The 22,217-nt window shown below is 39.3% G+C and overlaps 1 protein-coding gene across 8 annotated transcripts in view; it reads right to left on the reverse strand.

Moving 5' to 3' along the window:
* The window catches only part of DNM1L (dynamin 1 like), a 48,468-nt gene extending 26,953 nt beyond the window's left edge, over positions 1 to 21,515 (reverse strand). For 3 of the 8 annotated variants that reach the window (XM_081083687.1, XM_081083684.1, XM_081083683.1), the window contains exons 1-2: positions 21,286 to 21,514; positions 2,662 to 2,809 (exon numbers count right to left, since the gene is read on the reverse strand). In XM_081083687.1, the coding sequence (XP_080939813.1) occupies positions 2,662 to 2,809; positions 21,286 to 21,387 (250 nt within the window). In that variant the 5' untranslated portion in view covers positions 21,388 to 21,514. Of the gene's footprint in view, positions 1 to 2,661; positions 2,810 to 21,285 lie in introns of all 8 variants that reach the window. The other 5 variants (XM_081083685.1, XM_081083682.1, XM_081083681.1 and 2 more) reach the window with 3 other exon arrangements.
* Positions 21,516 to 22,217: the final 702 nt, after the last annotated feature.

Genomic DNA, 22,217 nt, shown 5'->3' on the forward strand with positions numbered 1-22,217 from the left:
GGATTTTGTCTAAAAGGAAATCTTCAGAAAGCATGATTTTTTTCTTACTGTTTAATTTTACTTTTATTAAGATTTTATCAGAAAATTCTTTTACATTAGCAAAAGTGGAGGACAAGCTGAAAAATACTATAAATCTATATACTGACACCTCAGTTATCCTATGTAATTGTCAGAATGAAGGATTTCATGTTAAGTAAATTTTCCTGATAATTATACACATTAAACATTAAAATTTTATTTAAGCCAGCTTTGCTGACCTCTATCTAAAATGGATTGTATTATTCCTTTTAAATTTAGCTCTTATTGATAACTTCAGTCTTTGTTACATAACAAAGCCCTCTGAGGCTATAAATCCCTGTACAAAATGGTAAGATACTTTTTTCCTCTTTTGAAGCTCTGATTATGTTTTCCTCCCTTTCTCCTCTCTGTCAGGCTGTCAGTGGTTCATAGTCCTCTGACTAACTAAATGTTTTTCTTTGTCATTCTTTCTAATATCCTCTGGATTAGTTAGAATGGTTTATGACTAGATAAAATTGTTTATCCCAAAGATAAAGAGGCTCTGAAGAGAAACCAAAGAACTATCCTAATATTAATAAGACACATGAAATTTAGTACTCAAAATTTATGAAATCTATTTTGTGTTCTGGGTAGCTGAGTTGTCATTTTAAGTGAGGTTTTATCTTCTTATATAAAAAAATAAGCACTAAGCTTGGAAAATATATGTATATACAGGTAAAGATATGCAGATTTACTGGCCAACCACCAAGAAAAGACATCAATAACACAGTGGACATACAAGCAAAGAGTGAGAAACTAACACTTCTATAGCTGAAATGTACACCCTTTTCTAGAAACACTGCCACATCAGCTAATGGCTTCTGAGAGAGAGGTTTATCATCTGCCTTTTTCTAGGTAACTGAAGAAAGTTAAAAGAAAGACATCTAATGAATGCCATACAGTACATTAAAGTTTTAGTTTAAGGTATTTGGCAAATTTAATTTAACAAGTTAGTGAAAATAAAATTTTAAAGTGTTATTCTATAGGCAGTCCTCGGGTTACGTCAGATTCGACATACCTCGTTTTGTGGTTACGTTGCCATCTACTTATTTATAAAAAAAAAAAAAAAGTTCCGTCATTTTGACATATGTACATATGTGCTTTGTTTTTTATTTACCACAAGAAAAGGTCAGGAATTGTTATCTTTCTTTTAATTTTTTTTTACTGTTTCATTTCATTACTGCTGTGTATGTGAGTGACGTAGGTGGGTTCCGACTTACGGCGAAAATCGACGTCGCGCCATAGGAACAGATCTCTGACTTAACCGGAGGACCTACTGTATTTAAATCTAGACCATAAATTAGTGCAAAATGATTAAATTCAGGTCCAGAATTTCAATAAAAATATATAGAAATGCAAAGTAATTAATAATATACCAAGAAGCTACATAATATAATTAACAGGCTCCTACATATCCTTGGGCAGTCTATCCAAAAAAATTACTGTTAACATCTACAACTTCATTAACTTGCTTCAGTGATTAACTTCCTACAGTCATTGTAAATGTTCATGACAGGACTCTTTTCCCTGGGGAGTGAGGGCCAAGCTACCACCACCAATGCTCCTATAATAAGTAAAGAAAAAAAAACTCAGATACAGAAATTAAAGTAACTTCAATTTCATCAATACTAGCATTTTAGATCAGATACAGAAAGAATGAAACTGCCCTGAAAACAGATGCCTGCAGATGAACAACAAATGTGCTCTGCTGCAAATGTCATTTAATAATTAGAGCTACTTACAGACTTCCAAATTTAACAGTCTGAACCAAACAATAAACTAAAAAAGGAAGGTTAAATATATTATTCTCATCAAACATTCCAAAGTTCACTAATATAAATGATTAATAAGGATACATATTTAATAAGTAATTTAAAATCTGCTGATGGACACAGACAGCATTTCTTAAATATTCAGTTTAATCAAAGTAGTGTGATAAAGGATAGTGCCTATTTTCTTGTCTTAGTAATCCAAATGTACTATTTGGGGGAGGGTGATCTAAAAATCAAAACAGTATGTGCTATATAGGTAAACCTTAGCAAGAGAAGGATAGTAAAAATAATTTAAAAAATTAAAACTTTCTAAAAATAATCATCTTATTGAAGGGCAAAAGATTCAAACATAGCAGGCACATTGGTAAGATCAGAAAACGGAAGGTGAGATAACACTGCTATGCTGAAAAACAAAGTCATTTAAAATAAAACTCTTTAAACTAGAATCTAAATTATTTAAATTCTAAATCAAAGTATAAAAGCAAAAACATTGCTTTAAATACTAGGAAAAAAGTTTAAAACACTCAAGACAAAAACTTTTTCTTTAAAAGAACTGATTCCTGTTTGCTGAGTTTCTCACTAAATCCTCCATTAAGCAGCATTAACAACAGTTTACTAAGCTGAATAACAAAAAGGTACCATTCCAAACAAGTTTACTAGCCTCCTCAAAACAACAAAAATTACTCTTCTTTTTCATGAGAAAAGATGCATACCACTTCTCTTCACAGGACTTCTGATTCTGCTACAGCCACTAATTTCTACCTGTCCAATCAATTCATGGCTTTAAGATTTGACCAAAAATAATTCTTATTATTTCAATTCTAAAATTTACCATTTTCTTCTCCTGATGTTTTTCGCTGATCTTCAGGTGAAACATGGACTAGCTGCAGAATGAGAGGTCTCCGGGTGACAATACCAGTGCCTCTGGGAAGCAGGTCCCTCCCCACTAGGCTCTCTAGCACTGAGCTCTTTCCACTGCTCTGAAAACAAAATACACAAGAGCAAAATGAGTTCCTTAACAGGTTTTTTTATAACTCAATAAGACTATATAAACACAGCAGCATGCACAAAATTATTTTAAAGAAAAAAATGATTGCAAAGACTTTTAAATGAAAATTGTTACATTTTCTATTATATGATGTTTATTTCTTTAAAATAAAAAATACAAAAAGAATAAAGTCTCACTCCCCCATAATTTTCCTACCTTTCTGACAGTCTCCCAAATATTGGTATAAATAAAATTATGTCCATAATATGTAGATATTTTACTTTAAGTGGGGTAATATATGTATTTTTATCTAACCTGCTTATATTTTAATATAATAATCAGTGATATCATTCTGTATCAATATATTAACTACTGTGTTTAACAGTTAAATATATTCTACTTATATAAAACCAAACCCCAACTGATGGGCATTTAAATGGTTTTTGCTACTACTAACCATGCTGCAAAGTATATGCTTTGTACATATAACCTTACTCACTTCTCCTAATACCTCATTAAATTTACTTCATTTAATGGAATTGCTGTGATTAAATATCATTTTGAGCAATCACAGATATTGCCAGGCTGCACACACGATGGCAGGCACCAAGCTATATTTTCCATTAAATTTGTTACATCCCCATCAGAACTGAGCATTATCTTTGCTACTTTGATAGATGAACACTGACAGTTTATTTAAATTTGCATTACTTCATTATTCAAGTCAAGCATCATTTTGTGAAGGGCTTTCTGTATTTCTCCTTCAGTGATTTGCTTGTTCAAATGCTGGCATTTTATCTGTTTTTTATTAGTTTTACAAAGCTCTTTAGCCACATAAGTATTTCATTTTTTATTGTTTTTAATATTTCCCCCAACTTCTTATTTTGAAAATTTCAAAGCCACAAAGAAGTTGCAAGATAAAAAGCAGTGAATACCATATACCTTAACAAAGATGCACTAATTATGAACATTTTGACACACCTACTTTGTCTCTTCTTATTTGCAAACACATACATCTTTCTTTTGCTGTCCCCTTTGACAGTTACATATATCATGACACTTCATCCCTAAATATTGAAGCATATCTCTTAAGAACAAGGGCATTCTTCTGTATGACCACAATTTAATGATTACACTCAGAAAACAACACAGATGCAACACATCAGGTCCTTGGATAATGTAGTTTCGTTAAACAGCATTTCATTATAACTTTGATGAGATAACACAGGAACTTACTCTTGTTTATATCAATTAGCCTATGGTAAAGTTGGTTTCATTATGTCATTTTCTTAACATCGAAGAACCTATAAAGGACATTGAGAACTTACTGGTCTAATAAACCAGTGGTTCTCAACCTTCCTAATACCGCGACCCTTTAATACAGTTCCTCATGTTATGGTGACCCCCAATTTGATTGTTACAAATTGAACATAATTAAAGCATAGTGATTAATCACAAAAACAATATGTAATTATATATGTGTTTTCCGATGGTCTTAGGTAACCCCTGTGAAAGGGTTGTTCGACCCCCAAAGGGGTCGTGACCCATAGGTTGAGAACCGCTGTAAATGGTAGAAAATCAAACACTACATAAACCCTGTGTATTATACATTTAAACATTAATGTTTTCTGTTTTTCTTAACTTTGCAATTAATGTTTTTCTGTTCTGTATATCTTCTTAGTAACCAAAAGTAGTACATCTTTTAATTTCATACTTTCTACAAACGCAAGATCCTAAACTTATCTGCTGTATCAGAAAGGGACTACAGAAAGCAGATGGCCCACTTAGGTTAACTTAAGGAGGGATATTTACAAGTGGACTATTTACAAAGCTGTCAATAAGGCTTAGGAGAATCACAAAGTACAATAACCCAGGCTGGTAACAAAGGCAGCCCCCTTGGACGGAAAAGGACTTTCAGAAGAGGGAGAGCCAGACTATGGAACCTACATACAGGATTGAGCCAGGGGAATAAATACCCAAACTTTAGTCTCTTTCTTTCTCCAATTCTTGCCAGGGCTCTCCATTTCCAAATCCAAGCAGAAGCCAGAGGACATAGGGGCCTGTTCATGTTGTCCAGAAAAGTCTCACATGAGAGAAAACAGGATATAGAGGTCCAATATTGAAGATTATGTAGCATAACTAATATTTCTACGTTTTGGTACCCAGGTTTATCCCTCTCATTAAGTAAAATGGTGCTTTCCATCACTTTTTTTCTGTACTCTGAAATAACTTAAACAACATGGAAATGTCCTGTTCTTTATGTTTGATAAACCTGTACATAAAAATCATCTAATTCTCCTGGATTTTTAAAGTTATGGACTTAACTGCTTAGAAATTGTTGTTAGAAATTATTCATTTTTCTTATTTCTAATATTTTGTCTTTATGTTTGTTTTTTCTCCAACCAAATTTTTCAAATGACCATTAAACTGATTTAGTCAAATCTGTATTTTATTGATTTCACTTTGTAATTTTTTTATGGCTTAGGTGCATTTTATTGGGGGTTTTTTATTTTGTAAATTTTTAATACTGTTAGCTTCCTCCTCCCCCTCCCCTCTCCTCCCCTCCTCCCCCCTTCACCTCCTCCTCCTTCTTCTGGGGTAGATATATTACTTATTCTCCTTTTTTAAAATTGCAGGAGTTAAATGTTTAGCTTATTTCTCTATCTGAGCTACCAACACTTGCCCCACCCACCCTATATCACACATCCCCCAATCTGAGTCGTCTCTATCCTCTGTCTTCTATTCTGATATGGTGATTCTCAAGGACACAGTTTATGACAGAATTAGAATAACACAATTACTCATTTGCTTTTTACTTCACATTACACAGTCTCCAAATAATACCAATATTACCACTGCCAATATGATTACTGAAAATAGTTTTTTAAATGTTTTGAATATGATCTCTCCATTTTCCTTCCCACCTCTTTACAAACCATACCTTTTTTTTTAACTCTCATTTCATCTTCGTTGTCTAACTATATGTGCAATTCTAACAATCAGTCCTTATGTTAATGTCTCTCTAAGTTATTTTGATTCCCTGAACCTTGTTCTCTAGTAGGTTCCTCAGGAAAGGATGATGGGAACAAAAGTTTTACCATACTAATAACAGTTTGTGACTTTTACACTTAAAATTCAGTTTGGATATATGTAAAATCTTGGGCTCATGTTTCTTGAGTATCTTAAATATGGAATTCCATATTAAATTATGTCCTCTCATAAATTCTCTCATAATGTCTTCTCTCATAAACTGTTACTGTATGAAGGTATAATAATCTGATTTTCCTTCCCTAATGCCTAAATGTGTGTGACTTATGCCTAAATGTCTGAAAGATTTTTATTTTTCCTTTAATGTCTAATAATTTTACTAGACTGTGTTTGTGCTGGTCTTTATCTCACAAAGAATACTTTTTAAAGTTCTCTCCTGAATTCTGCATTGACTGCATTTTGTTATTCTGATTATCTCCTCCTTTATGGCTACTGATTTTCAGTTGCACATTTTTCTGTATCTCCATACTGGATTTTTTTAATGATGGGTTGTTATGGACTGAATTATATTACTCCAGAATTCATATATTAAAGCCCTATCAACTCTCTCCCCTCAGAATGTGTAGCTCAAAATGTTTTTTAAGACAGGGCCTTTAAAGAGGTGATTAGGTTAAAACAAGGCCATTATGATAGGTCCTAATCCAATCTGACAGGTGTCCTTACCAAAGAGGAAATTTAGACAAACATAGGACACAGCAAGAAGGCAGCCATTTGCAAGCAAAAGAGAGAGGCCTCAGAAGAAACTGGACCTGCCAACACCTTGATGTTGAACTTCTAGCCTTCAAAACGGTAAGGAAATAAATTTCTGTTATTTAAACTACCCAGTTTGTGTGGTATTTTTTATGGCAGCCCTGACAAATGAAACTCAATTACCCACACAAGCAATTTTTAAACATTAGCAAGTAATACATTTTTTGAAATATCTATATATATAAAAGGCTAATATGCTAAGTGTCCTTCCTACCATCCAACCGGTCGCTATGACACACACTGACCACCAGGGGGCAGATGCTCAATGCAGGAGCTGCCAAGCTGCAGTGACCTGGCAGTGGCAGTTCTCAGGTGACACACCCCAAAACCAGAGAGGGGGCTGCATGATTCCACCTTCAGCCATGGGTTATGTTGTTGCTCGGGCACTCTCAGTCCTGAATCTGGTTTACTGCACACTTGTGTTTCCATTCCACACCCTGTACAACAACAACTTTGCAGACTGCTCTCTCACACCCCAGGACCCCTCGGGGGGATGTCGGAAAGCTGGTTTTGGCCTGATCCCTGCCGAAGGGACCCTGCTCACTCCAGAGATGCCGGGGAGACCACGGAAGGTTGGCTCCAGGGCATGTCCAGCCCATCTCGCCCAGTCCCACCCCGCCAGCCACCTTCTAATTAATTTCCTTTCAATGTGCATGAATCTGTACACCAGGTCACTAGTATATTATATGCGTCAGTTCCTGTTCAAAATTGTGAGTAAGAGGATCCTGAAATCACATCCTATCACAGACACACCAAATCTACAGCTACAACCAAACCACTCCCTGTGAAAGAAACTCAAAAACTAACTGAGTGATACACATAGGGCAAAGAGCAAAAGCCTACACTGAAATAGGTAGGAGAGGCTGACACGATTTTGCCATAAACCCCACCCCAGGTGCAGTGACCCACAATATGGAGGAAACTAAGAATACCCACATTCTTCCTGAGGAACAAAGGGTATGAGTTTCACATCTGGTACCCCAACTTCTAAGATCTACACCTTTGAAAGCCAATAGCGATTCTGTCCGTAAGACCCACAAGGCTGTAGTGAATAGATAAACAGTTCTTAAAGTGCTCATGCAGGCTCACCATACCCCATACCCCCCAGTCCCCTCCCTGGCACAGCACAGAGTGAACAGAAATGCCCATCTCCCGGTCTTTCCCAGAAAAAGCTGTGTTTATATATACTTTAAAAGCTGCTGCCTGAGGGTTCAGCTTCCAATGAGCTTGAATCGAGATGCTAACTAAGATCCTCCTCTTTAACGCTGACAGATCTTGGCATACGCTCAACTCCTGGGAGCCACTAAGAAAAAAATAGGCCACCATATATGACAAATCCACAGACAACATCATAGTCAATGAGCAAAAACTAAAAGCATTTTCCTTAAGATCAGGAACAAGACAGGGATGTCTGCTTTCAACACTCTCATTGAACATAATACTGGAATTCCTAGCCCAACAAGAAGAAGAAATAAAAGGCATCCAAATTGGAAGGGGAGAAGCAAAACTGTCATTATTTTAAGATGACATGATACTGTATACAGAGAACCCTAAAGACTCTACCAAGAAACTACCAGAACTATATAAATTCAAAGTAGCAGGATACAAAATACATATCCAGAAATCAGTTGCATTTGTATATGCCAATTATGAACTACCAGAGAAAATTCAAAGAGCAATCACATTTACAATTGCATTTAAAAAATACCTAGGAATAAATTTAACAAAGGATATAAAAAACCTATACTCAGAAAATTATGACACTGAAGAAAGAAATTAAAGAAGATACAAATAAGTGGAAACATAAACTGTGTTCATGGATAAGAATTAACATCATTAAAATGCCCATACTATCCAAAGCAATCTATAGAATCAACTCAATTCTATCAAGATACCAACAGCATATTTCACAGAACTAGAACAAATACTGCAAAAATTTATATGAAACTAAAAAAGATCCCAAATAGCCACAGCAATCTTGAGAAAGAAGAATAAAGTTGGAGGAATCACACCACTTGATATCAAGCTACACTAAAGGCCATAGTAATCAAAACGGCATGGTACTGGCATAAAAAGATATACAGTAGATCAATGGAACAGAATACAGAGCCCAGAAATAAACCCATGCCTTTATAGTCAATATTTTACAAAGGAGGCAAGAACATAAAATGGGGCAAAGTGAGTATATTCAATAAATGGTGATGGGAAAATTGGGCAGATATGTGCAAAATAATGAAACTAGACCACCTTCTGACAACATACACAAGAATAAACTCAAAATGGATTAAAGACTTAAATGTTAAATTTGAAGCCATAAAAATCTTCAAGAAAAAATAGGCAGTCAAATCTCAGACATTTCTCGTAGCAATATTTTTTCTAACTCCTCATGCAAGAAAGTCAAAAGAAAAAATTAACAAATGGGACTACATCAAGCTAAAAAGTTTTTGAAGAGCAAAGGAAACAATCAACAAATGAAGATGACCCACTGAATGGGAGAACAGATTTGTCAATGACACATCTGATTATGGGATTAATATGAAAATTTATAAGGAATTTATAAAAACACAAAAAACAATTCAATTAAGAAATGGGTAAAGGACCTGAATAGACACTTCTCCAGACATACAAATGGCCAAAAGACATATGAAAGGATGCTCCTCTTCACTAGTCATCAGAGAAATGCACATTAAAACAATCTCACACCTGTCAGAATGGCTATCATCAAGAAATCAACAAACATGAGTTGGCAAGGAAGTGAAGAATAGGGAACTCTTGTGCACTCTTGGTGGGAATGCAGACTGGTGCAGCCATTGTGGAAAGCAGTATGGAGTTACCTCAAAAACTTAAAAGTGGAATTGCTTTATGACCCAGCAATTCCACTTCTGGGAAGATATCCAAAGAAACCTGACACACTAATTTAAAAGAATAGTATATAAGAGAACATTATTCAGCCATAAAAAGGAAAAAAAATTGGGGCAATGGGGATGAACCTTGAGGGCATTATGCTAAGTGAAATATCAGACAGAAAAAGACAAATAACATATGATCTTACTTATATGTAGAATCTTATTTGAAAATTAGAGGCCTGGTGCACGAAATTTGTGCAGGGGGTGGGGAGTGGGGGTCCCTCAGCGCAGCCTGCACCCTCTCCAATCCAGGATCCCTCTCACAATCCTGGACTGCTGGCTCCTAATTGCTCACCTGCCTGCCTGCCTGGTCACCCCTAACTGCTCCCCCCAACCCCCGCCGGCCTGATCACCCCTAACTGCCCTCCCTGATGGCCTGGTCATCCCTAACTGCCCCACCCTGCTGGCCAGGTCACTCCTAATTGCTCCCCCCCACTGGCGTGGTCACCCCTTAATGCCCCCCCTGCTAGCCTGGTCACCCCTTACTGCCCCCCATGCTGGCCTGGTCACCCCAACTGCCCCCCTCTGCTGGGCTAGATGCCCCCAACTACCCCCCCATGCCAGCCTGGTCACCCCCAACTGCCCCCCACCAGCCTAGTCACCCCTCACTGGCCCCCCCACCAGCCTAATCACCCCCAACTGCCCCCCTGCCAGTCTGGTTGCCCCCAACTGCACCCCCCTGCCGGCCTGGTTTCCTCTTACTGCCCCCCCCCCCCAACGGCCTCATCGCCCCACACAGCCTGCTTGTTCAGTCGTTTGGTTGTCCCTCACTAACCCCCCTGCCAGCCTGGTTGTAAGCAGCCATCTTGTGAGGGCATGAGGGTTAATTTGCATATTACCTCTTTATTATATAAGATAAATAAAAACAAGCCATGGCTGGGTAACTCAGTTGGTTAGAGCATTGTCCTGAGATACACCAAGGTTGTGGGTTCCATGCCCCAGTCAGAGTACATACAAGAAACAACCAATGAATGCATAAGTGGAATAACAAATCGATGTTTCTCTCTCTCTCTTACTCTCTTCTCTCTCTCTAAAATCAGTAAATAAAAATTTTAAAAAATAAAAAAACAGTCATTGGTGGTTGCCAGAGGCATGGGGTGGGTAAAATGGGTGATGGTAATCAAAAGGTAAAAATTTCCAGTTATAAAAAATAAGTACTGGAGATGTCATGTGCATCACATGTACAGCAAGATAACTATAGATAATAATGCTGTATTATATATTTCAAAGTTACTAAGAGAATAAAAAAAGTTCTCATTATAAGATAAAAAAAATTTGCAGCTGTATGTGCTGGATGGTCACTAGATTTATAGTGGTGATCATTTCAACATACACACACATCATTATGACGTACACCTAAGTCTAATGTAACATGTCAATTATATCTCAATTTTTCAAAAGAAAAAAAAATGTGTATCAGCACATACAGACCAAATTTTTACCTTAGTATTACACATGGTGTTGGCTACTCAACAATTGGTTACACCAGTGCTTGTTTTCCCCCCATGATTTAAATACCCAGTGAATGTCTATACTCTTTCCAGAAAGGTGAGTGGGTACAGGAGTTGCATGTAGCGGAAGTCACAACTGGCTTATTCTGAAAACAGAGTGACGTTTTGCTTTTTCATCGTCACATACTTCCAAAACTGATTCAATATCCTGTGTATTTAGGGGCTAAAGATTTGTGTGCCGTGTCTCAGTGTCCTCTTTTAGTTTCCTCCAAATTGTACTGTACTGACGCTTACAGTGTTTTGAACTTATATTTTGAAATGGAGCCTTTCACTGAAAAGTCTTTGTCATATATTTAGCTTTTTCCCGCTGGCAAGTAGCATCAGTTGGGAATGAAGAGTTGTACATATCCATTCATGCCCCATTGATCAATGCTGATTCAGTTTTTAATGTCTAAGTTCTTATTTTTCATCTTATATACTACAGGTTTCTCAATTTTTTATTTCGCTATTAATATAACAGATAAAGATGTACTTATTTTACTTTTTATGTGGTAATAATTTTAGACGTATAGAAAAGGTTTCCTTAATATTTGCTTCACTTATTTTAAATGTTTCTCAGAATGTCCTTAGGAATATTAATTTTGTGGTATTTAAAATAAGCTAAAATGTTTTTTTTTTACCGTATAGGTCAAATCCTCTACCTATTGGCAAAAATTTATTTTTTCTTAAATATATTTTTATTGATTTCAGAGAGGAAGGGAGAGGGGGAGAGAGATAGAAACATCAATGATGAGAGAGAATCATTGATCGACCGCCTCCTGCATGCCCCACACTGGGGATCAAGCCCACAACCTGGGCATGTGCCTTGACCGGGAATCGAACCGTGACCTCCTGGATCATAGGTGAACACTCAACCATTGAGCCACACCAGCTGGGCATCGTTGGCAAAATTTAAATCTGAAATGTAAACTACTTCATACTTTATGGTATTAAACTGTGGTTCTTCTATGGAATAATTGCACATATAACTCAATAATATTAACATTCCAACTATACAAGATCCAAACTGGCTAAACTGCATCAGACCACCTAACAGTCCCTAGGGAGGAACATTTTGGGAGGTTAATAAAACTGGCCCAGTGCTGTCTAAAACATATAAGAAATGAATGAGATCCAGGTATCTAATAAGGCCATGAACTTTTAATATCCACAAAAATCCCCGTTTTGCATAAAAGTAGGAAAGAATAGTATGTTATATTAATCTACATAATGAAAACGCTCAATGAACTCCATGTAGGAAAGCAATTATAATCAAACTGTTAACAAAGATTGAAAGCAATAAGAGAGCACTATAGAGCAACTCATGTATAAGAGATCCTCAATAAGATTAACAAAACAATAGGTCCTCGAGTTACGTCGGAGATCCATTCACTGTAAGTCGGAACCCACCTACATAAGCAGCTACATGTCACTCACATGGAGCACATAAACAACAGTAATGAAGTGAAACAGTAAAAAAATTTTTAAAGAAAGAAAACAATTCCTGACCTTTGTGGTAATAAATAATAAAAAACATAAAGCACATATGTACATATGTCGAAATGACGGAACTTTTTTTTTTTTACAAATACTGTAAATGGGAGATGGCGACGTAACCACGAAATGAAGTTATGTCGAGTCCAACGTAACCCGTGGACTCCCTGTAGATACAAAAATTTTCTCATCATGACTTACTTAAAATGTTGGGAAAAAAATAAAAACTATCAACTGAAAATTCTATATTTGATTTAATATTAAGATATCAATACTCCCCAATGTAACCTACAGACTCAACACAATCTGGAAATGGCCTTGTTTGCAGAAATGGAAATACCAATTCTACATTGCTGGTGGGAATGTAAAATGGTATAGCTACTGTGGAAAACAGTTTGGTGGTTCCTCAAAAAGATAAACATAGAATTATCATACAACCCAGCAACACTACTTCTAGGTATATATCCAAGCGAATTGAAAACACGTTCACACAAAAAAACGTGTAAATGAATGTTTATGGCAGCATTATTCATCATAACCAAAAAGTGGAAACAACCCAAATGTCCACCAATTAATGAATGTATAAATAAACTCTGCCATATCTATACAATGGAAGTTATTTTTCAACCTTTTTCTTCATCTCATGGTACACATAAACTAATTACGAAAATTCTGTGGCACACAAAAAAATCTATTTTTTTTGCCAATCTGACAAAAAAAAAATTAAAAAATATATAATTTTACTCATGAACACAGGACAGCTAGTGTTGTGTTGGCTGTTGTCATTTACTTATTTCACAATCTAAGGTCAGTGCCCATGACAAAATAGTCAGGCATTGCATGTTTTAAAAAAATTCTTACAGCACACCAGTTGAAAATTGCTGCAATGGAATATTATTCAGCCATAAAAAATAATGAAGTACAAATATATGCAACAACATGGAAGCATCTCTAAGGCATCGTGCTGAGCAAAAGAAGCCAGACATGTATGCTATACACCTAAAACTATTACAAAATAATACTGAATGTAAACTAATTAAAAAATAAAATTTTAATTTAAAAAAAAAGGGGGAGGAACCAAGATGGTGGTATAAGTAAACACAGGTACTCACATCCTCCCACAACCACATCAAGATTACAACTAAAATACAGAACAATCATTCAGAATCACCTGAAATCTGGCTGAATGGAAATCCTACAAATATAGAGAATTAAAGAACAAAGCACATTGAGACTGGTAGGAGAGGCACGGAACAGGCTGGTCTGACACCATCGTGTGGCGTACATTTAATTGGGAGAAATATCTCAGCTGCGGAGGCCTCCCATTAGGACTAAGGGGTCACAGCTGCACACCAGGACCCCAGTCCAGGGTTCCAGAGCCAGGAAGAGAATTCCCCGTACTTTGAGCTGTAAAAATCAAAGGGAATTTGGCTGAGCCATATGGAGGCTGCTGGAACCCCAAGCAGTTCCTCTTAAAGGGCCCATGCACAGACTTACTCAGACTCACTCCCTCTGAGCTCCAGCACTGGGGCAGTAGCTTGAAAGGATCCAGGGACATAGCATCAGGGCAAGAACTCAGGGGCAGCTTTCTCCCAGACAAAAGTGCTAGGACAAACCCCCTTATTTCCCCCCCGCCCCCAATGCCCCAGAGCTGACTGACAGGCACTATATCTGTCTCCATCAACCTGGCCCACACTATTCACACTGTCCTGGTGATTCCATGAGATCCCGTGCCACCCAATTTGCAGCCCCACCCAAGCTGTTTGTAATGTTTTTCCCATATGAATGGCCTTTTCTGACTCAGGCTTCAGACTTCCCTAAAATCTCTCAAACAAGCAGCAGCTGGCTGCAGCAAGCTCAGACCTCGATAAGTGGCCCAGACCCAGCACTAGCCTCAGCTTGCCAGGTTTCACAGCTTGGCCTATCCTGGGCACCTCCTAGCTCAACGCAAGTAGCAGCCATCTTCAAATCACTCTGTAGCTCTTGCCAGGTGGCCCCAGGCAAGTCACAGGCAGTGGCTGACTTTGCATCTCCTGGAAGGCCCCAGAGCCAGGGCACCCAGCAGTCAGCTTCAGAACTTACCAGATTACAGTTCTACACATCCACAAGTGACACACTCAAGGGGCAGACTCAGTGAGCACCACAGCCCCAACGAAGCAAGTTCTGCTCCATAGGGATAAGCTCTTTTGCTGCAGTCACAGCTGAGCTCACAGCCAACTGACCTGGGGGTCAATTCTTCCCAGTGATACCAACAACAATCACAGCTCAACTACAACAAGACAGTGCACACAGCCCACACAGAGTCACACCCAGAGTGCCCAGCTCAGGTGACTGAGGAGGCTGAGCCACTGGATCCTACAGGACACTACACAAAGCCATTCTACCAATTCCAGGAGAAATAGCAGCTCTACCTAAAACATAGGAACAAACACAGGAAAGCAACCAAATGCAGAGACAAAGAAACATGTCACAAATGAAAGAACAAAAGAAATCTCCAGAAAAAGAACTAAATGAAATGGAAGCAAGGAAACTATTAGATATAGAGTTCAAAGCAATGGTTATAAGGATGCTGAAGGGACTCAATGAGAGTTTCAAGGAATTTAGTGAGAATTTCAAGGAAATTAGTGAGAACATCAAAGACATGAAAAAAGACCAGTCAGAAATGAAGGACATACTAACTGAAATGAAGAATAATTTACAAGGAATCAACAGTAAATTGATTCCTTGTAAATTAACAGTAAATGGATTCAGATGAGTCCAAGAATCATATTCCAGCGATTTGGAATATGAGAAAGCAAAACACACCCAATCAGAAGAGCAAAAAGAAAAAAGAATCCAAAAAAATATGAAGAGAGTCTCTGGACAATTTCAAGTGTACCAACGTTCACATCATGGGAGTGACAGAAAGAGAAGAGAGGGAGCAAGAAATTGAAAACCTATTTGAAGAAATAATGACAGAAAACTTCCCCTTTCTGATGAAAGAAATAGACTTACAAGTCCAGGAAGTGCAGAGTCCCAGACAAGAGGAACTCAAAGAGGCCCACACCAAGACACATCATAATTAAAATGCCAAAGGTTAAAGACAAAGAAAGAGCCCTGGCTGGTTTGGCTCAGTGGATAGAGCATCGGCCTGCGGACTGAAGGGTCCTGGGTTCGATACCAGCCAAGGGCACATGCCTGAGTTCCAGGCTCAATCCCCAGTAGGGGGCATGCAGGAGGCAGCCAATCAATGATTCTCTCTCATCATTGGTTTCTCTCTCTCTCTCTCTTTCTCTCTCTCTCTCTCTCCTTCTCCCTCTCCCTCTTCTTTCCTCCCTAAAATCAATAAAATATATTAAAAAAAAAAAGACAAAGAAAGAATCTTAAAAGCAGTAAGAGAAAAGCAATTAGTTACCTACAAATGAGTACCCATATGACTGTCAGCTGATTTCTCAACAGAAACTTTGCAGGCCAGAGGGGAGTGGAGTTCATCAGCACCAAACCAGTATTACAAGAAATGTTAAAGGGTCTTATTTAAGAAGAGGAAGAAAAAAAGAAGAAGAGAGATTAGAAATATGAACAATAAAATGGCAATAAATACATATCTATCAACAATTAAATATAAAAATCAAAATAAACGAACAAGAAATCTAAGGAAAATAACTGATTAATAAAATAGAACTAGAGGCATGGCAACATGGAACAGACTGATGAATCTTAGAGGGAAGGGGGGAGAGGGAGAAGGAAGAGATCAACCAAAGAACTTATATTCATAATCCATGGACACAGACAATAGGGTGGTGAAGGCCTGGGGCAGGATGGGATTTGAGTGATGAAGGGCAATTGGGGAGAAGGAGGGGGGAGGGCAGGGGAAGACATCTGTAATACAACAATAAAGATATAAAAATAAATTTAAAAATAACTTTGTAATTCCCATTCTTTTTCTGTGGATCTGGAACAATTTAAATAGTGTTGAAAGTATCTATTTTTCAGGGAAATAAGTAATAAAATAAAGTCCAGAGAGATAATTTTAAAAATAAAGTTGGTTATGAGTATTAAATATGAAAAATTAAATGTTTACATATGCATTTAAATAGAGATAATCAAAACTAAATGTAAATTATGTAAAATATGGTTCCATATTTGCAAACACACTTGTATACTTATCTTTATATATTTACAGAGAAAATTTTGGAATGACATTGACAGACTATTAGAAATGCTTAATTTTCCAAGTTTATATGTATAGTGAATCATTAATTTTAAATTAAAATTTTAATGTTAAAAAAAAAAGCCATTTATATGAAATGTCCAGAATAGGCAAATCCACAAAAACACAAAGTAGATTAGTGGTCACTAGGGGCTGGGGGTAGGGCAATGGGGAGTGACTGACTGCTAATGGATAGAGTTTCTGGGGTAATGAAAATGTTCTGGAATTGGTGGGGGTAGTTGCACAATCTTATGTATATACTAAAACCACCGAATTGTAAACTTTATAATGGTGAATTTTATATGAATTATATTTCAATTTTAAAAATGCTAAATAAAATAACATTGATTTGCAAATTGGTATTTAAAACCCGTTTTCAGACCTAGCTGGTTTGGCTCAATGGATAGAGCATTAGCCTGAGGACTGAGGGTCCCAGGTTCCATTCCAGTCAAGGGCACAAGCCTGAGTTGCAGGCTCGATCCCCAGTAGGGGGAGTGCAAGAGGCAGGCAATCAATGATTCTCATCATTGATGTTTCTGTCTCTTTTTCTCTCTCTCCCTTCCTCTCTGAAATCAATAACATATATTTAAAATATAATTTTTTTAAAAAAAACCCAAGATTACTTTTCTTTTTGCATTTGTTTGAATTACTGAAGATAGACTGCTGAAATCACTGAAATAAAAGGCAAAGTAAAAAGTATATTTCTAGCAACACTGAGCCAGGGTCTCAGGTTCATTTTATCTGCACTTTGATTCCTATTCTGGCTGGTGCTTGGAGCTAGAGGGCTCCCCCTTCCAATTCTTAATTGAAGAAATAGTGATTAAATTTCTCAAGTTGACTCACAGAAGTTATTTAAGTCTTATCTCCTCCTCTACTTGCAAAGTACACCTGGTGAAAAGCACCAACCTTTTCTCTCCCCATTTTCTGTTCTTTCCACACAAAAGATCTCAGCTAAAGAAAGAGGAAAGCAATTTATTTAGCTAAATCATAAAATCTCTTAATGATTGACAGCTATAAGCATGATTCCCTCTTCTCAATTCCTCCAAATCTCTAGGCCCCAAATAAGTATTGGGCAAATTAATAAATCAAAGGGTTAGGGCAGGGGTCCTCAAACTACGGCCCACGGGCCACATGCAAATACAAATATTGTATTTGTTCCTGTTTTGTTTTTTTACTTCAAAATAAGATATGTGCAGTGTGCATAGGAATTTGTTCATAGTTTTTTTTTTAAACTATAGTCCGGCCCTCCAACGGTCTGAGGGACAGTGAACTGGCCCCCCGTTTAAAAAGTTTGAGGACCCCTGGGTTAGGGGTTAGCAAAGGCTGCCTGGGCAACCAAAAGCAACATGCTACTGGATGGTAGGTATGCCCTGAGACTCAGCTTCCCTTCCCTGTTGTTGTGGGTTTTTTTTTTCCAGTTTTACTCATTTTAAAATCAAAGTCTCACTAATATACTTCAAATTAGAATTGATGAACTATCTACATCAGAATCATCTGTGGTGCCTGGCCCACCCCAGACTTAATAAATCAAAATCTCTGGGGTTGGAGTCCAGGAAACTTATTTTCAAAATGATTCTAACAAACATTAAATTTGAGAAATATTGTTCTATAAAGTTCAATAAAATAGGACCTGCAGCCATTTAAGGTATAGGTAATGTGTAAGAGACCATCTGTTTTATGAAGACATGATCATTGCCACTTAGTTTACCAGTCAGAACTAAACACAGAACACTTTTATGTCTGGAACTCACTCACTGTATGGTACTCCATCCTATGTAATAAAAACCTCATATGCAAATTACCCCCTTGACTGGGAGTTGGACCACTTGCTATGATGTGCGATGACCACCAGGGAGCGGCATGGAACACGGCAGACATCAGCAACAAGGCGCTGGCAGCGGGGGCAGTGGAGGCAGTGGAGGCACTACTGGCCCCAATGGGCTTCCAGGTGAGCTGGGCCGCAGCTGCTGGGACTGCAGGGGCTGGTGGGGCTCCCCGTGGGTTTGTGCAGGAGCCAGTCTGCGAGGCTGGCTGGGAAAGAGCATGCTGCCCACCGGCTTCCATGTGGTGCCACTGGGTGGCCCAGAGGTCCATGCTGCGCCCAGCCTGCAGTGTCTGGCCGCGCTCACTGCATTTCTGCATGGGGACTCGGGCGCCGTGACTCAGGTGGAGGGGCGTGCGAAGGGGCCTGGGAACCCAGTTCCCCACCAGATGCTCACACTTTGACCTCCGGCCAGGCCTAGGGACCGCACCTGTGCATGAATTTTGTGCACCGGAACTCTAGTTAAATATAAATGTGAGGTGTGTGCTATACACACACACACACACACACACACACATATATATATATAAAAATTACACAACATTAAAGGCATAGATGACAAAGTAGTAGTGATGTACTTATATTTAAATTGAGTAGAAGAGGTTTTCCAACATATTGAGGAAAATATGGAACAAAGACATTTTTCTGTTCGTATTTCTTCTGTGCCTGAAGAAAGTATTGAATTTCAGCTAATAAAGACCTAAATGGAGACAGCCCTGATTAGATCAAGTCTAAAAACTGAGTAATTTTCCTTCTGAGTAATTTCAATCATCAACATGCAAAGTAGCATGTTAACTGTCACTGCCAGGTTTTTGCTAGCACAAGTTAATGGTTTTCATAATGGTGAGATCTTTACTTTTCTACCCTGCCTCTCCATTGACTGATTTTTAGAGAGAGGGAGAAACATCTATGTGAGAATGAAACACTGATCAGCTGCCTCCTGCACAAGGAATCCAGCCAGCAACCAACCGAGCCTAAGGGCCAGGGCAAAAAATTCTTCTTCACTTTAAAATATTCATGCTGGCACACTATAGTGCACACACAATATAGATCCTTTTTCTGCTTCAAGCTTAAAAAGTCTTGAGAATCTCTTAAAAGTATATAGAAAACTCCCGGTCTACTACTAGGAAGCACTTCCAAATTACTAGCAAAGTTTTATTTTATATCACCTCTAATTCACTGACAAAAACAGGTTTTGATGATAAAAGTACCAGTGTTTTAAAATATTTTCTACTTACAGTGAACAATATTCATTCAAAATACTTATGGAACACCTACTACATACCCCAGACTGTTACAGAGGTTAGGAATAAGAACACAGTGGTAAGAAAATATGCTTAATAAAAATACTGGTTGTAATTTGCTATGTTGATGATTCAGAGTCATCAATCATTACAAATACTACTACAGGGTGTCCCAAAGAAATGTATACACACTTTAACAGCTAACAGCTCAATTTTGAAAATGAAATGTATTTTAACAAACACTAACTATATGATTATTTAAAAGTGTGTGTATACAAAGTGTGTATACACATCTTTTGGATACCATATATATGTGTAGGCAGGACTGAGCAGAATCTATACAGATCTTATAGCAGACCAAGGAAATTTGTTTTTGAAATAATTTCCATTGCTTTAACTAATTTAAAGCGCACACACACACACACACACACACACAGTATAGGATGTCTATGGTTTCCAAGGTTTCCAGTGTTTGAATACACTCCATACACATAGTAGTTTGAACATTAAGTTCCCTGTCATAATACTTACACTCTACACTTTAATTTTGTAGCAAGATGTAGCGATTCAACGCATGGAAAATGACCGGGAAACCGTCCCTTTTCTCTAGAGAAAAGATCACTAAGAAATGAAAGCATTTAAAATCAATATACTAAGTAATTCTAAAATGCGCTTCTCGGAACTCTCATAAATGTCCTATGATTGATTCCTCTTCAACCAAGAAAAGCAGCAGGCAGAGAAAAATGAAGCTTACACTTCTCTGTCACTCTAGAAATACCATTATTTCTTCATAACTGCATATAAAAAATTGTTACCTGTAAGAGACCAGAGAACCTTGATGACCAATTCAGATGCAAGACAAAAACCACCGCCCTAGGCAGAAAAATGGAGCAATCCTTCCTAACACTCATTCGGGTGTGTGTGTTTGTGTCTGGCTTTTATTTGTGTTTATAACCGCCTCGGCGTCCCCGAAGCCTGGCAGGGACAGATTACCCTGCAGAGAACACTCAGGTGCTACACAGTAGCGGCCCTGCCAGCCCCGCCCGCACGCGGGTGCAGCGCGGATCCCGCAGCCCCTCCGCACAGCGAGGAGGGAAGGACAACAAACAGCCCACGGCCCTGAGACCAGCCGAGAAGGGGCCGGCCGCCCTCCGCGAGCCAGTGCGCCCCGCGCGCACCGCGCGTCCCCCAAGTGCCCTTGGAAGCAGCGGCCCGCGGGGAGCGCCGCGCCCGGCCCCGGAGGACTCCAGTTCCGCCCGCCGGCTCGTCCCTACCCCACCCCGCCCCTGGGACCCGCCAAGCCCGCCGCGCCGGCTCCGCCCCTCGCCTCCCGGCCAGGCCCCGAGTCCAGCCCCGGTGCCAGGCAGCCCAGGCGGCAGGCGCGGCACAGCCCAGGCAGTCCCGGCCCCAAGCAGCGCCCTCGCCCCACAGGCCGCCAAGGCCGCCCGGGAGCGTGCGCGCCGCAGCCCCGACCAGGCCTGCGCCCCGGGCTGTGGCCTGGGCGGACGGCACCCTCGTCTCTCACCTGCGTCCCCACCACGACTATCTGAGGCAACTGGATGATGTCGGCGCCCACGGTATTGAAGACGTCCTGGAGCTTGTTGATCACAGGAATTAGCGCCTCCATGACTCCGAGAACACGGGACCCCCGCCCGGCGGGCCGCGGCAATGAATGGGGCCGGGGCCCAGATTCCGCCTCCTTCCTCCTCTCCTCCGCCCTCTCCTCGGGAGCCGGCACCCATTGGTGACCGCCCGGCTGCTACCTGCCCACTCCCGGCAAGCCGTGTGCTAAGAGGGAGGGAGCCAGGAACAAAGCCTGCCGGGAGTTGTAGTTCTGCAGCGGAGGAACGCCAGTGCCTACAGCTTCCAGAAGGCTGCGCGGCGCGGGCGGATCCGGAGCCGGAGAGAGAGGGATGCTTGTTATTGGGTTAATTTCCAGGCTCTTCTCAAAAGGTTAGGGAGTGAAGCCTGGAGAGTAGGAGGGAAGGAATGCATTTATGCCTGTGCTTGAGGCGTATTGGGTGGGGAAATGCCGAATATGTGTTAAGTACAGCTGAACCTCTTGATTACCCAAGATGTCAGTACGGACGGATTGGAAAGGCTTAACTAACTCCTAGCCTCAGACACCCCTGCCAGGTGCAAAAGGTCTGGAGGCTGATAGTAGACGGCATGGGGTGCTATTTTGCAAAAATAACAACAAAACCAGCCCGGATTGAACACGGTTCTCCAGGATTTTTGTAAAAACGTGTTCAGGAAGAAAGTGTCCGAGTTTTAGAGGGGAAAGGCAGAGTCCTAGTTCTCTATATTCGGTGTAAAACGTTATTTGCTGTGTGGCCTGATTCCCTACAAAGTGGAGATCTGATAACTGCCTTACTAGCTTTTTGCTAAGTGTGCCTACTGTTCTATTCCTAAATGTTGTTTTTCTTTTTAGGCAGATAGTATCTCTCTTCTCCAAGC

The sequence above is a fragment of the Myotis nattereri genome, assembly GCF_964212035.1.
Source record: "Myotis nattereri genome assembly, chromosome: 2".
Lineage (NCBI taxonomy): Eukaryota > Metazoa > Chordata > Mammalia > Chiroptera > Vespertilionidae > Myotis > Myotis nattereri.